Raw genomic sequence first — 16,615 nt, forward strand, 5'->3', positions numbered from 1 at the left:
GAGAGAGAGAGAGAGAGAGAGAGAGAGAGAGAGAGAGAGAGAGAGAAGAATAGAAGAGAGAAAAGGAGAAAAGGGAAGAAAGGAGAGGAGAGGACTACAGAAGAGAGGAGAGATAATAGAAAGAAGATGAGAGAAAGAATTGAAGAGATGTGAGTGTAGCTCTTTTGTACACAGTTCTTTGGATGTTCTCTCTCCTATTAGACTATGTGTACACTAAGGAGTATTTTAGAAGGTGTGGTTTTTAGCTGGTCATCTTCTCTCCATATCATACCTTCTCAGTTCCTTTAAATGATCCTCATATTGATTTGATTCAGGACCTTTGGTCATCCTGATTGCTTTTCATTGATTTTCTTAAGATGATAGCACTCAAAACTGATGACAATATTCCAAGTGTACTTTGACAGAGCAGAAAGAGTGAGACTCTCACCTTCTCTCTTCATGGTAGGAGGTTATAATCATGTTTACTCCTGTCACTGTTAACTCATATTCAACTTCAAATCATTTTACATCCACAGTTTTCCTCCATTCCACCATTCCTCCATCCTCCATTCTCTTCCTTCATTCTGACTGCCTGCTTTTTAGTCATTTCACTATTCAATAATATCTCTACCATCTAGTCTTGTGTTTTCCTTTCATCTTCTCAAGACTCGGCAATATAAAAAGGAGAAATGGTACATTGGAAGAGGAAAGAATCTTTTAGACTATGCATTTTCATTTGTCATGCTAAATGTGTGTGCACCATTCCATTGACTGAAGAAATCTGTATAGGATTAGATAACATAATGAGCTAACTAACACAAACATGACCTGCTTTAATGTACGGGCCCTTTTTTTGAGTAATCCCTTTCAGATCAGCAAAAAAATAATGCAATTAAATAATTCAAAAACATGTCCCTTTCTCTAGCAGTCCAATTATATTAAAAAGTTGGTGCTTAAGTTAATAAAAATCAAAATAAAAGGTCACAGTGTCATTCAATATATTACTGACCTTTACCCCATTTTGCCTCTTACCACCACCACCTCTCTCCCACCCTTTTTATTTTTATTTTTTTATTACATTCATAGTTTGGGTTACACACAAGACTTTGACTGTCATCTGCAAATCACATGTGTGTCCTGGCAAAACCCACAGAGCATTTTGCATGAATCTTTTGTGAACAGCAATCCAATTTTAGAGAACATTTACAATTCCTTTACCACAAATAAGACATGGATTTTCTGCCTTTAAATTACATTTAATTACAGTCTAATGGATTCAGAATTAGAAAGAAAAAGGATATAGTAAACACCATTTTAAGTGTATGCATTCTAGCCATCAACCTTTAACTCAGGATACAAAAATAGAATTGAGAGCCTTTAATAACACTGCAATTTAGTAGAGTGTAGGTGAAAGAGTAAACATTGCCGTGTTTGTAAATAGAGACATAGGCATTAAGTATTCATTATAGCTGGAAAACAAAAGCTTAAAAATGAAATCACATAAAATCTAGCCAGGGCACATTGGGAGGGGGTATTGTTCTGAAAAATAGTTCATTAGTTGCTATGATGAGAATATTTGCTTAACTCTTTAGCACATAGCCTTGATTTCTTTTTTTTTTTAATTTTAAACATTTATTAATATTCATTTTTAACATGGTTTCATGATTCATGCTCCTACTTTCCCCTTCCATAGCCTTAATTTCTGAAATATTTAGATTATTGGAATGTGTTCCATAGAGATATTTTCCATAATACTAAATTTCTCCAGTAATTTGATTTTGATTGTGTTATGGGAATGGAATGTGAGATTAGACAGATCTACAGTTTAAACTTAGGTGCTTATAATGCCCTTTGTCTTAATATATTTTGTCTTTGGGAATGGGTGAAGGAGACTCAGAATAACTCTAATTATATATATCCTTATGTTCAAAATTTTCCTTGGTGGTAAATTAATAAATGTATTTATTCTTTCAGATATTATTTACCTAATGTAGCAAAAGCGTCAAAATTTTTAGAGCTTGAAAGTCTATTAGATTTCACCTGGTCAAATTTCCCATTTCATTATTGGGGAAATTGAGGCCATAGAAATTGTGACTTCATATATAATAATCTGAATAATTAATTTCTCCTAAATATTCATAAAATAATCTTTCAATAATACCTCAATAGCCCAATATCGAGAAGAAATTAATATGCCTTAGAAGTTGTCTAAATTACTGCAATTGAGTGTCTTAGGCTACAAGGAGAATAAAGTAGTTATTTTCTTTGAAATTATAATTTTGCTTTATTTAGGAAATTACTAACAATGATATAACTTTAGTATGTATTGGAAACTGGTTTGATTTTCATTCCATTAAATATTAGAATATCTTTTGAAATATATTCCCTCCCCTCACAAAAATACCTCACAACATTTCAAAGGTTTTATTATAATTAATCGATTTATTAAATGAAAATTAATCTGATTTTTTTTCTCCCTTTGGTTTAATGAGTTGCTTAACTCAACACTAGAAGTGCACAAAGATGCTCTAGAGCAGTGATTCCCAAAGTGGGCACCACCACCCCCTGGTGGGTGCTGCAGTGATCCAGGGTGGTGGTGATGGCCACAGGTGCATTTCTGAGTTCAATAAATAGTTTCATAATTTCAAAATTCAATGTTTCTAATTTATACCTTTCTTTAATATATTTTATGAAAAAGGTAGAAACATTAATACATATATCTTTCCTATTAATTGCTATTGAAATTAAAAAATTAATTTCCAGGGGGCGCTAAGTAATATTTTTTCTGGAAAGGGGGCTGTAGGCAAAAAAAGTTTGGGAACCACTGCTCTAGAGGAAGTAAGTGCACTATGGAATCTGTACAAACTTAAAGTTGCCTAAAATTCAAGGTGTTTCTTAGTCTAACTTGCTACCCATCCCAGTGTATTACGTCTAAGATTAAGGAGGTTGTGAATGCCAACATTAGTCAGAACTAATGGTAACTTCCAAGTCAAAGACTAATTCAACTAGTAATCATTTTCCTCATTGTTTTAATGAGAATTAAGGATATATCACTGAAAATATCTCTGAATTAATTTCAGAGATATTTTTCAGTGATATATCCTTAATTCTCATTAAGAAGAAACTTGGATTCAGAAAATAGTTTTATTTACGATGAATGAGAAGAAACTTTATTTGAATGCAAGAAGAGATACATTTAAACAAAGGAAATGAGAAAACAGATGGAATTGATCTAATTTGATGAGAAAGAGACAAGCATAACATAATTGTTAAAAATGTGGTGGTTATGATGGAGATAGAAGAAAGCAGTGGAGAGGATGTTAAACAGGCACACATACACATAATCCTATGCATCCCTTTGTCCACATGGACTTGCATAACTTTTACAAAGTATCAGAAGAAGTCTGGCCATTTGACAGGCTTAATTAACTGCTAGATCTCCACATTTCATATTAAAATTTTATTTTTGATGTGAATGAGGGAATGAACTATATTCCCAAATACCTTGGCCTATGATATGTATATCAATGTGGAGATGAGAAAGAGATGGTACATTTATATCTTTGTCTATATATACATTTATTACACTTGGGCACAATTTTTATAGTGTGCATCAAGTAATTACATATTTTGTAGCTGACCAACAAAGTTAATACTTTGTAGAACACCTAGAAACTTGAGGAGGCAGGAAGTTAGGATATAGAAAAGAATACTGACTCTTTAGCTGAAAGACAGTTTCAAGTCCTATCTTTCAATGGTTGCAAGCTGTGTGGTTTGGGGTATGTTATTTTACCTTGTCAGGTCTCAGTTTCCCCATTTGCAAAATGAGGAAGTAGTGATAAATTTGATGCCTTCTGACATATCTTCCCCTATTTAGCTGATGTAATGCATTTAATAAATCCTGGAAATTAAAGTTTTAAATTCAGTGATTTTAATGTGTGTCCCTGAGAGGTTGAAAAAACAGCTCTTGTTATGAGTAACAATAGAATAGGAAAATAAGTTCATTTGATTCTCAAAGTAAATTTAAATGATTATCACATCTATATTCAGATAAATATATGCTTATGTATTATTTCTTATATTTTGATATAGATGTGTAATATAACATTTAATATAAAGAGATATGAATATCTGTTATTTGTCTATATTTAAATATACGCATATTTAAATCCAATTTTGATTTTTAAACTGTAGCTAAAATGAATTGACATGAACATTTTATTAGAACCGATGAATATTTCTTGTATATATGTCACTGAAAATGAATGTCATTGAAATTTCCAGAGGCAAAGTGTTATAGATATAGAGGACAAGGCTTTGAGTCAGGGAAACTTGGCTTCAAGCCCCATCTCTGTCATAGTAGCTGGATCATCATGGGTGAATCATTTAAATTTTTAGGGACATGGATACCTTTTGTAAAAGTATGAGTTACCAACAAGTGGAGGGAATCAAAATACTAGGAATGATGTAATCATGTCTGGGTAAAAAAATTATTTATGATGCCTGGCTTTTGAGTCATAAATGTATTTTACTATACCAACTAAAGAATCTATTTGTGGTGTATGAAAGAATGATATCTTCATTTGGTAAGAGAGCCATTAAACTATCAAGTCTTCTATTTTTGACATTTGTCTTCTGGTGATTTTGTGTGAGTCTGAATCATGACCTACTACATTCTCTGAAAAATTTAAAATGAAGAGTTTTTCAAAAGTTTATAGATTATTTGAACATAGATTTAGATCTGGAAAGGATTTTAGAGGTCATCTAGCCTAAGTGTCTCCAATTATGGAGTCCTAGAGAAGGGAAAATTGACTTGCCCAGGTGGTGAGTGATGAAGAAATTATTCGATCCCAAGTCCAACAGCACATATTAAAACTCATACTATCTCCCAGGATTTTGGATAAGTCTACTGATAAGTCTTTGTATGTTTATCTTTACTTTAGGAGTACAAGATCCCCAGCATGAGAGGATTATTACAGTCACCACGAATGGAAGTATTCACAGCCCCAAGTTCCCTCATACCTACCCTAGAAACACAGTCCTAGTATGGAGATTAGTAACAGCAGAAGAAAACATGTGGATACAACTGACTTTTGATGAAAGATTTGGGCTAGAAGACCCAGAAGATGACATATGCAAGTAAGTTATCAGGTTTAAAATTCAAAGACCATTGAAACAGCTTTGATGACTTATGATTTTTCTAAATCGTTTGTAGAAACCCAGAATATAATAGCCTTTAATTTTGATGTTATATTTATGAATGACTACATTGTCCTGGTATGCTTTTCTGCTGACATAAGACATGCAAACCCAAATTCAAAGCTATGTTTAGTGCTTCCACTTAAAAAAAGAAAAAGGAAAGAGGGAAAAGAGAGCTGTTTAGCCATCCATATGTGTACACATTTATTTTCAGATTGAACATTTTTCTATCTGTCCTGACCTATCTTTCTGACTACATACAGTGAACTATTTTATTTCAGAAAAAGAAGGATTTTTGTTTTGTATATGATTGGTGCTTAATAATTGCTCATTGAATTCAACAGTAAAAAATAAGACTTTTGGATAGAATTGTGCTTTTCTGGATGGGATTCCATTTTCTGAACTCTCACAAATATACTTGTAAACATTATGTCAACTGGAATCTTTCACATTAGCAGACCACCTACTTGCTAGATGCCATACAAATATTGTCTCATATTTTACATGGGACTGCTCTCATCCAGATTGGGTGGTCATTCCTCCTTTGTAGTTTTAACTTCACTGGTATTAGTTTAGCATGAACATATTTGACTTTAGCTTTTTAAAAACATATACTTGATTTTTTTTTCCTTCTACAGAGGAAAGTATATCCAAGTAGAAACAAAACTTGAAAGGTCTTTTATTTCCCTCATAAATTTTTTAAGTGTTTCTATTTTTACCAAACTTATTCCCCTTTAGTCTTTAGATAAGTGGAGATGTTGTTTTGGAGTGTGGCACATTAGAAAGAACCCTGAATGTAGTATCAGGAGAATTGGCTTCAAAACCTATTTCTGATGTTTAACAAATTAGTCAGTTTTGGGATAAGAGCATAGGTTTAGAAGAGATGTTAAGGATCATGTAATGCAAATACTTATTTTTACAGAGTAAGAAACTGAGGTCTAGAGCAGTTAAATGACTTATACAAGATGGATACCTTTAAATGGCAAAGTCAGTATTTGAAACCATGGGTGGATCAGTTTCAAATCATCACCCTTTCTAACTTCCTGAGCTTGTTTCCTCACAAGGGTAATCAAGGGAACTAGCATTTATTAAGTGCCTACTATAAGCAAAGCACTCTGCCAAGAACTTTTACAAATATTATCTTATTTTATCCTCATAACAACCCTGCCAGGTGATGCTATTAATATCCTAGTTTTAGAGTTGAAAAAACTAAGGCAGATGATGAGTGATTATGTGACGTGTCTGGAGTCACAGAGCTAAAAAATTCCGGAGGTAGATTTGAACTCAGATTGTTTTGATTCCTGAGCTGTTTTTTCTATCCACTTTGGCACCTACTTGCACCCAAGGGGTTCTAAAATATTTTATATCTCTTAATCTATATTTCTATAATAGATTTGAACTTAGATCGCCAGAGTTTGAATTCTGCCTCTGCTATTTTTTTTTAAACCCATACCTTCCATCTTGGAATCAATAGTGGCTTTTGCTTCCAAGGAAGAAGAGCAGTATGCCTAGGCAATTGGGGTTAAGTGATTTGCCCAGAGTCATGCAGCTTGGAAATGTCTGAGGCCACCTAGCTTTCCCAGTTATGCTATTTTCTACTTATGTAGGAAAGTCTTGGGCAAGTTACTTATGCCAGATGAAGACTTGATAAGATAAAGTCTTTTCTGGTTCTAAATCTATGGCGACTCGATTTGTTTTTCCTTCTAGAGATATAGATTTTTAGAGTTAGAAGTGACCTTAGAGATCATTTAGTCCAATCTTCTTATTTTTTCAGATGAGAAGAAATAAGTAAAGAGATTGGTTCAAAAATTACAAAATTAGTTAATGACAGAGCTGGAATTAGAAATTAGATTCTTCTGCCCTCTATCCCTGTGTGCCTTGGGTTTGATTTTCAGAATGGGAGTAGCTTATCTAATTTTGCACACTAAGATGGCAGAATAAAATTTAGTTATTTTTAAAAACTGAATGACATCAGCAACTTATATGATAATATATGCATGTATATAAAAATGTGTACATATGTGTATTTGTTTCTATGTATGTTTTATAGAATATCAGCAGGAAGGGTCTGAGATGATCCCTTTTATAGAGGACTTGAAGATCACAATACATTTTACATGTTATTCTGTTTAATGTCACAATAACCCTCTAAAATAGAACTTATTATTATTCTCATTTTTCAGATCAGAAAAATGAGCTTGAGAGCAGTTAAGTGACTTGCCCAAGGCTAGTAAACATCTGAGCAATATTCATACTCAAATTTTCCTCACTCCAAGTTCCAAGGTCTCTCCCTTGTAACACCTACTTCTGTTGGCTTTGGAGTCAGAAGTCCTTGCTTTACCTTGTGTCTGTTGCTTAACACCTTTCAGGGTATCCCTTAATCATTGTGATTCTCAGTCCCCTAATCTGTCAAAATGTGGAGGTTGGGCTAAAAAGACCTGGTGGTACCTTTTAGAGTTAGAGCCATCATCCTTTAATCCTGATCTGCAGTGTCCCTGAAAAGTGGAGGGACCGAGGCAAGAGAAAAGTAGAAACAGAAGCCAAGGAGGTAATTAGGTCAACATCTGGGGCTCGAGACAGAACAAAGTAGGGCACTTGGGAGCTGGCCATGTGTCTCCAGGGATGAACCAGCAGGAAAGCCCAAGAGCGTGTGTATTCCCACAGAGAGTAACATTTGCTGCTGATTCTGCACCTCTGATTGGAAGTGCAAGTAAGATGCTTATGTTGCACATATTCTAAGTATAAGGCGGTACTATAGAGGACAGTTTGTGTGATTAGTTAGTTCCAAAGGTTTTAGCCATCCATTTATCACATTTGTGGCTTTGAAGCACACTGCTAACTTGTCACTATGAGATCTTTTTAGAAGCTAAGGAAGGTACTGGCAAATGACTTTATGTGTGAAAACTTTATACTTTGATTTCCCAAGAAAATAGAAAAAGAAATTAAAATTCTAAGTTTCTTCTTGTTGATATTGTTGTTTGAAACAGGGAAGGGCTGATCCAGATCACTGACTTGTGTAATTGTAAGAAACATCTGCTTTCATAAAATCCTTCTACTTATTCTTGCCATAGATATTCCCTCCATGGATGCAGATCAATAACTGAACTGTAAATTACAGTCTTGTGAGGATTGCTCAGGGCATTGAGAAGTTAACAGATTTATCCATGGGCACGTAGGTGGTACCTGTGGGAGAAAGGGCTGTAGCCACGTCTTCCTGACTCTAATGGGTCTCTAGATCCTATGTTGTGCTCTTCTGTCTAGCATATACACCAATATATGACAATTAGTTTTTACAAAAGAATTCAATTATTCATCATCCATTATTTTATAAAAGTAGTTTTCCTGCTAAATTAATTGTTATAGGCAGCCAGTTGCATTTATTTTCTTTCCATATTAACACATGACTTCATTTTCTTTTTATTAGTTTAATATTGTTAAATATTTCTAACTTAACAAAAAAACAACTAAATGATTGGAGGCAGATGTCATATTTCAAGCCAATGATTTCTGTTACTGGAGAGGCAGAAGGTGGATTACTTGAACTGAAGAGTTCTGAACAGCAGTAGGGCTGAAACCAATCAGGTGTCCATATTAAATCCAACACCAATATGATGACCTTCTGGGAAGGTTTTGAGGAACTCATCAGGCTGCTTAAGAGGAAGCAAACCAGTCCATATATGGAAATGTAGTAGATCTAAGTTCCCATACTAATCTGTCATGGGATTTGACCATGATGGCCTCTGTTCTTTCAGCCTAGACAAGTTAGAAAGATTCTGCCTAGCTAATTAAATAAATAATTAAGTAAATCACAAGCATTTGAAGATTTTTTTTTCTTTAAATTAGCAACTTGATATTTTAAAAAATAAGTACAATTTTGAAAGTCCTGAAACAACATTTGTAAGGGGAAAAATAAAATTTTAAAGCAAAATGTATTCTTGAATACACTATTCTATAAGAAATGATTATGAGGCTAATTAAAAAAAAAACACTTGGAAAGAACCACATGAGGAAAGTGAAATTAGTAGAACCAAGAGAACATCATACACAGCTACAGAGTTAATACAGGAAGAATAAATTGTGAATTTTAAATCCGAAGAGTGAAATGAGAGGAGGAAACATGACAGACTTAATTTGTATGAACATGTCTAACTGCTAGTTTAAATATTTAATAGCATTATATTTAATATTTAATTAGTTTTATATTCACTTTTTCTGTGCTTTCTAAAAATGCTAAAGCTTTCAATAAATATGTTTAAAATATGTTAATGCTTTCTATAAAAAAGCTCTCATTCTGACTTCCTTGTAATTGTATAAAATTTTAATATAGTGACAATTAAGAAAAATGTTTTAAAATTATTTTGTCTTTAATACAATTTTTCTATGAACTATGGATTCAGAGCCAGAGAACCTGGTTTCACATCCTAGTTTGTAAACATCATTTAATTTCCTTTGATCTCATCATCCTCAGCTAGAAAATGTAACGTATGGCCTAGATCAGTGGTATTGAACTCAAATAAACATCTCTGTAGAGCATTTAACTTAGAAAACCAACAATTAACAATATCCATGTTGTCTTGTATTTTTATTTATTTAGTTAAATATTTTCCCATTTCATTTTAATCTGCTAGATGGAAGGAGCCCATAAGATAAAAAAAAAACTAAATAACCTCTAAAATTTCATGAAGTTCACAGCCTATGACCCTTTCAGTTTCTATATATATGTACACACACAGACACGTGCCTCTTCTGATAGGTTTATTGTAAATATGTATTATATATATATATGTATATGTATATATGTATATATGTGTGTGTGTGTGTGTGTGTCTGTCTGTCTGTCTGTAAGTGAACAAAAATGGCCACCAAGCAATAATTTTTGTAATGGTAACTCTTAAGAACTAAAAAGACACAGAGAAACCCTTACAGCTTATGTAGAAGGAATCACTAAATTATGGATTTTTTATAGATTATGGATTTTTTTGCAATTATGGATATTTAAGGCAATTATGGATATTTAAAATGTTGAAGAAATCCTATTAGATAGGATTAACTGAGTTGTGAATCTTGTATAGCCCACTTTACTACTTTATTCGCACCTTATAAAGATGAGAGTGAAAAGCAAATGATGGGGACAACTAGGTGACTCAATAGATGGAGAGCCGGAGTCAGGAGATTTTGGGTTCAAGTCAGGTCCCAGATACTTCCTAGCTCTATGACCCTGAACAAGTCACTTAATCCTCATTGCCCAGCCCTTACCATTCAGTATTGATTCTAAGACAGAAGGTAAGGTTTTTTTTGGTTGTTTTTGTTTTTGTTTTTTTATTTTTTTGTTTGTTTTAATGAAAATAGATGGCAGGGGACAACTAAGTGATTTAAGGGATAGAGAGTGAGGTTGGCAGATAGGAGGCCTTAGGTCCAGATCTGTCCTTAGATACTTCCTGACTGTGTTATCCTGGACAAATCAGTTGATACCCATTTCCTGGTCCTTGACTCTCTTCTGCTGTAGGACCAATGCTTAGTATTGATTTTAAGATGGCAGGTAATGATTTTTTAAAAAATGAATAATTTTCAAGACAAAGGATATTGGTTATTCTTAGATTGATTTCATCTGACCTTGTAAAAATAAGTACTTGAAAAGAACAATGATTATTGATTATTGGACCAAGTTCATTTAGAATAGATATAAACCTCCTTGTAAAATCTTGTGGTGCTCTCAAGTATAAAGATGTCTATGTAGTCAGTTCATGAATAGTTCTTTTGATCTGGTGGAAAAGCTGAAAAGTTAGTTATGTAGCTATACTGTCTATGTAAAGGAAATTCAGGTTCTCTCACACACAAATGCATGCATGTACACACCTGGGAATAAGTCAAATATTGGTTATCTGGCAGAGTTCCAATAGTGTGCTTTATACTCTATAATAGTGAGTATGGTATCAATCATTTCTACTTGTATTGCCAAGGTTTTCTGAACTAATTGCTAGGGGGTAGTCATGAGTTAATTTTACATGTCTCATTTCATTACTTCTTTCTTGTTTTTGTTCTGTCAAATTTTTTGGAAACACAAAATCTTCTTTTCTCCACTTTTATCAGTGAGAGAAGCATCTGAGAGGAACCTAAGACCTTAGACCTAGAAGAAACCTGTCCAGACCAATGCCCTCATTTTACAAGTGAATAATTATTATCAATTATTTATTATGAAGGTATCCATCTGACACATTTTTTACAATGATTTTCTTCCATCACAAATGGACAAATTTGACTGGGAAAATAATTATGATATGTCTAGAGGAAAATAATTAGATTCTGATATTTTAATTTGATTAACAAAATGTATAAACACTAAACAAAATCTGAAATTTTCCTAAGCAGATGCTTTGGTCATCTTGCCTTAGTATGAACAAAATACAATCTTCTTGAACATATCCAGACTTTGGTCTAATTGTCCCTATATTAAACATGGTCTTATTTCTATTTCCTTAGTTTGTTTCTGAAACTGGGTATATTTCTGTTGCCTGTTACCCAGTCTCAAAGTAGAACATTTAGGTCAAGATTGACTTTATAAAGAAATTCAAAACAATGTGGAAGCAATAAAAATGATCCATTCCATTCATGTGTGACATGCATTAAAATGTCAGTGGCATAGGATTCTTTACATAGGTGATCATGACTTTTACGGAACTTCCTATAGACTAGATAGATTATATGTATAAGATCTAAAGAGAGAGTGCAGAAAAGTAAGGTATTTATTTTTAATAATTACAAAACATCTTCTATATTAGTTTATATGCCACATTTGAACCATCTACTCCTTGAGTCAGACTATCAGTCTTTGGATGAATGCTATATCTGGTGAATGAAATGGACTTGGAATTGAACAAAAGGAGATGGTTTGAACAACATTTTAATGGTCTCAGGATGCTCATTGCCTCTCTAACACACAAATATTTTCCTAATATTATTTCCTTATATGATTCCAAATTAGGGTGTGCCATGATCTCATAAAAATAAAAATTGTAGGTGACTTCCAAAGGTTATGTTGATATAAAAGGTCTACAGAATATTACCAAAATAAAAAGACATAGAAGAAAAGAGTGAGGATGGTCATATATTGAGAATGAAGTAAGCTTTTGTTAATTAGTTTCTATATTAGAACCCCTAAAATATTAAGGGATATTTTTCAGTGCATTGGGTAGGAGTTTTATATGTTATTTGCAGAAGGACATAGGCAAGGATCTAATGGGATTAAAATTGATGCAGATATTGTTATCTTGATTGGAGAAGTCTCTACACTGATGCTATCACCAGTCTATTAAAGTATTGATGCATCAATCAAATAAACTACATAGTTAATATATATGTACATATATATGTATATTTACTAGTATTGGAAATGGGGAAAATTGTGAGGTACAACAATATATGAGGACGTAATAGCCCTTTTTTCTCTACCACAGGATACTTGGAGAATAAATGCTCTCATTATCTTCTCTTATTTAGATAAGGAAGTAATGAGTTAAGTAAGAGTACTTATTACTTTCTATTCTATACCACATCCTTCTCCCACTCTCTTTCCCGAGTCTTTTTCTTCTAATGCCCTGGGAACTGTCATTGTCAGTGAGATGTGATCAGTTTTAGTGATCAAAGAATGCATTTTTATAGCAAGTGTTTTATAAGAATTTTATAGATGTTCATCTCTCTCTGGCTTGAATCTTTCCCCAGGCCTCCAAATTGGATATCTTCGACTCAGCTTTCAGATTGATCTTCCTAAACAACAGGACTGACCATGCCAACAAACTCCCAATGATTTCCCATTTCCAGGATCAAATACAAAATCCTCTTTCTGGCTTCTAAAACTTCATAAACTGATCTCTTTCTCCATTACCAGCTTGCTTACACACTCCTCAATTCAATGACACTGGTTTCCCTGTTGTAAGAGACAGTTTATTTTCTGACTGGCCATTCTTGTAAGTTGTCCCACAAGTTTTCAACTAATTCTCACATTATCTCTAACTTCTTGATTTACTAGTTCCTTTATGTCTCAGCAAAATTCCCTAAAGTGTCTTTTCTCAGAGATTATCTCCAATTTATCCTCTCTCTTTCTTGTTTGTACACAGTGCTTATTACATCTGGCTCCTTGAGAACAGAGACATTGTTTACCTTTCTATCTCCAATGTTTAGCACAATGCCTGGCACAAAGTAAATGTTTAATGGATGCTTATTGACTTGACTTACAACCTGATTGGAAAAGAGTTCTACCTTTCCTTATAAAGTTGGGAATTTTAAGTGTAAAAAATTTAATGTGATGTTAGAAGCTGTGAACAGATCAATTGAAAGCTCACTGCCTATAGAAAGATGCTATATTTATAAATGACTGTGATTTTTAAAAACAGTAAGTTTTCAATAAAACTTTTTAAAAAGGTACTTAAATCATACAGAAATTGTATTCTTGTGAAACAAATACGTCAAAGTATCAATAGTTATGTGTAAGCCAATAAAAAACTAGTATTTAGAACCATAAAATATTAATATACAAATTCACTAGAAAATTTTCGTTCAATAAAGAATCATTGTGTGGAGAGTTGCTGAAGTAACAACATCCTGATTTTGAAATCAACTTCAATGGTCAAAAATCAAGTCAATCTCATTATGCCTCACAAACTGCTTTGTAACTAACTCTTTGAAATGTTCAGAGCAGGCTGTGGTCCTTTTAGAGAACACATGCCTTTTTAGATTCTTTCTTGTAACTAAAAACATGATATAGACTGATCAGCAAATATCAAAGAATCTTCCATTCATAGTAATAGCAAGTGTAATCAGGTATTCCATTCTTACTGAGAGATATTTATTCTCTTTTGAAAAATAATCATCTACTTTATGTCAGAGCTGATTCTTTTTTTCAAATTTCAATTTTGAATATTTTCCCATAGTTACATGTTTCATGTTCTTTCCTTCTCCCCCAAACCTCCCTACCCACTCTTAGTCGATGCACAGTTCCATTGGGTTTTACATGAATCATTGATTAAGACATAATTCCATATTATTAATAGTTGGACTAGAGTTATCATTTAGTGTCTACATCCCCAATAATATCCCCATTAGCCCATGTGTTCAAGCAGTTGTTTTTCTTCTGTGTTTCTCCTTCCACAGTTCTTCCTCTGAATGTGGCTAGTTTTCTTTCGCATAAGTCCCTCAGCCTTGTGTCAGAGCTGATTCTTGCCTGTTCTTTCTGTTGAATTTAAAATATTGAATCACTCCCTAAATTCTCTTTCCAGTGTCTCAACATGATGTGGAGATGATACTATATTCTAAAAGGCATATTCCAAGAGAGCATCTTTTTTGGTGGCTAAAACATTTGATATTCTCACCCTAGCCCTGCCACTCCTTGGGTGACCTTGGACAATCACTAAATTTCTGTAAGCCTCACATTCCCCATTTATAATAATTTATAATGGGGGAGAGGAGGCTGAATTAGCCAACCTTTGTGGTGTCATCTAGCCGTAAATTTATGATTCAAAGTTAGTATATCATATTAATAATAATATATCACTAATCTACCTTGAATTTTTTTAGCCATGTCAGTCATTAAGGAATTCTATTTGGCTTTATGGAGGGAACATTAGAATAAGTAAAGGCAAAATGTTTTTAAAGTGTTAAGATAAAAATATCAAGTAGTCTTTAGAATAGGATTATCAGTACTTTCTATTACATCAGTAATAGAAATTAGATGTAAATTTCCTTTGTAGGTCTCTCAGCATTAAAAAATAATTAGATAAGGGGAGGGGAGAGAATAAACATTGTTCTTCCTGTACAAAATGTAAGAACTTAACTAGATGCTATACTGTTGTTCATGCTATTATTTTTTTTTTAATTTGTTACATTAAAATTCCCAGATATTTCCCACCCTCCTCCTCCCCACACTAGGGAAGGCATCCCTTTGAAAAAAAGATATATGTATATGTCAAACTGTTTTGCTTGTTTTCTATTTATCATCAATCCTTTCTCTGGAGGTGGGCATACACAAGTCATCCTTCAAGTAATATTTCTGTGGCTATACATAATGCTCTTGGTTTTGCATGTTTTACTCTTCATAATTTCATGTAGGTCTTCCCATGTTTTTCTAAAATTAATCTACTCATCATTTTTAAGTTATAGTAGTATTCCATCAAAATCATATTCCACAACTTTTTAGTCATTCCCTAGTTGATGAGAATCCCCTCAATTTCTCATTCTTTAAACTACAAAGAGAGCTACTGCAAATATTTTAGAACATAGAGTTCTTTTCCTTTTCCTCAAATCGCTTTAGTAAATAAGCCTAATGATGGTATTGCTGGGTCAAAAGGTATACATAGTTTTATAACAAAATAGATCAGTTCACAATTCCATCAATAGTACATTACATACTATTGGTTTTATTCTACTAATATTTTGCTGATTCTGATAGAGGAAGAATATCTGGCTTATTAAATATGTTTCAGTAAATACCAGACTATGCAGAAAAAGAAAGTGTTTTTCATACTTTATGAAATAAATGTCTAGATGAACTTTAATCTTCCTGAGGCCTGTAACTCAGTCTATGGATAGGAAATAATGTCAAATTTGGAATCAGCAGAGACCAAGTTATAATTCTGCTTTTAGTACTAGTTTGTTGACAATGGGAAAAACATTCAGCTTTCCTGAATCTCAGTTTCCTCATCTGCTAAGTGGGGCTAATAACTTTAGCATACATCATCTATTCTAAGGAGTAATGTTGTGTGATTTTGTTTTTAAAATACATGAGAAATTTAAAAACATTTTGTCATTTTTATCTTAAATATTGACCACTCAGTGGTTTAGAAAGTCAGCAATTTTAAAAAGTAACTGTATAATTATATGTAAAAAATATGCATTAATTCACATAAACATACCTATATATACATGGACAAATAGCATATCCCCAAAGTCTTAGCACAGTTTTAGACCACAGTATAATCTAATATAAATTTAGTATCTGCCCAACTAGCAACAACAGCTCAATTCAATATTCTTGAGTGCTAAATCCCTTTGTGTTTATGTCAATAAAGAATATCTTAGATGAAATATAGTAATATATATGTATATATATATTTATATATATATACATATACATATATATATATATATATATATATATATATATATGCTTGTGTCTATCAATTCTTTCTCTGGAGATAGACATACACAAGTCATTTTTCAAAGAATATTTCTGTTGCTGAATATAATGTTCTCTTGGTTCTGCTTGTTCACAATTCATAATTTCATGTAGGTCTTTCCATGGTTTTTTTGTAATTAATCTGCTCATCATTTCTTAAGGCGCAGTAGTATTCTATTACAATCATATACCATAGTGATTCCCAAAGTGGGTGCTACCGCCCCCTGGTGGATGCTGCAGCGATCCAGGGGACCAGTGATGGCCACGGGT

The 16,615-nt window shown here is 33.0% G+C and overlaps 1 protein-coding gene across 1 annotated transcript in view; it reads left to right on the plus strand.

The window, feature by feature from the left end:
- The window catches only part of PDGFC (platelet derived growth factor C), a 231,621-nt gene that overhangs the window by 125,439 nt on the left and 89,567 nt on the right, over positions 1 to 16,615 (plus strand). Inside the window, exon 2 of the mRNA XM_044682195.1 lies at positions 4,923 to 5,118. Within this exon, the coding sequence (XP_044538130.1) occupies positions 4,923 to 5,118 (196 nt within the window). The remainder of the gene's footprint in view (positions 1 to 4,922; positions 5,119 to 16,615) is intronic.

Source organism: Gracilinanus agilis, chromosome 6 (assembly GCF_016433145.1).
Source record: "Gracilinanus agilis isolate LMUSP501 chromosome 6, AgileGrace, whole genome shotgun sequence".
Classification (NCBI taxonomy): domain Eukaryota; kingdom Metazoa; phylum Chordata; class Mammalia; order Didelphimorphia; family Didelphidae; genus Gracilinanus; species Gracilinanus agilis.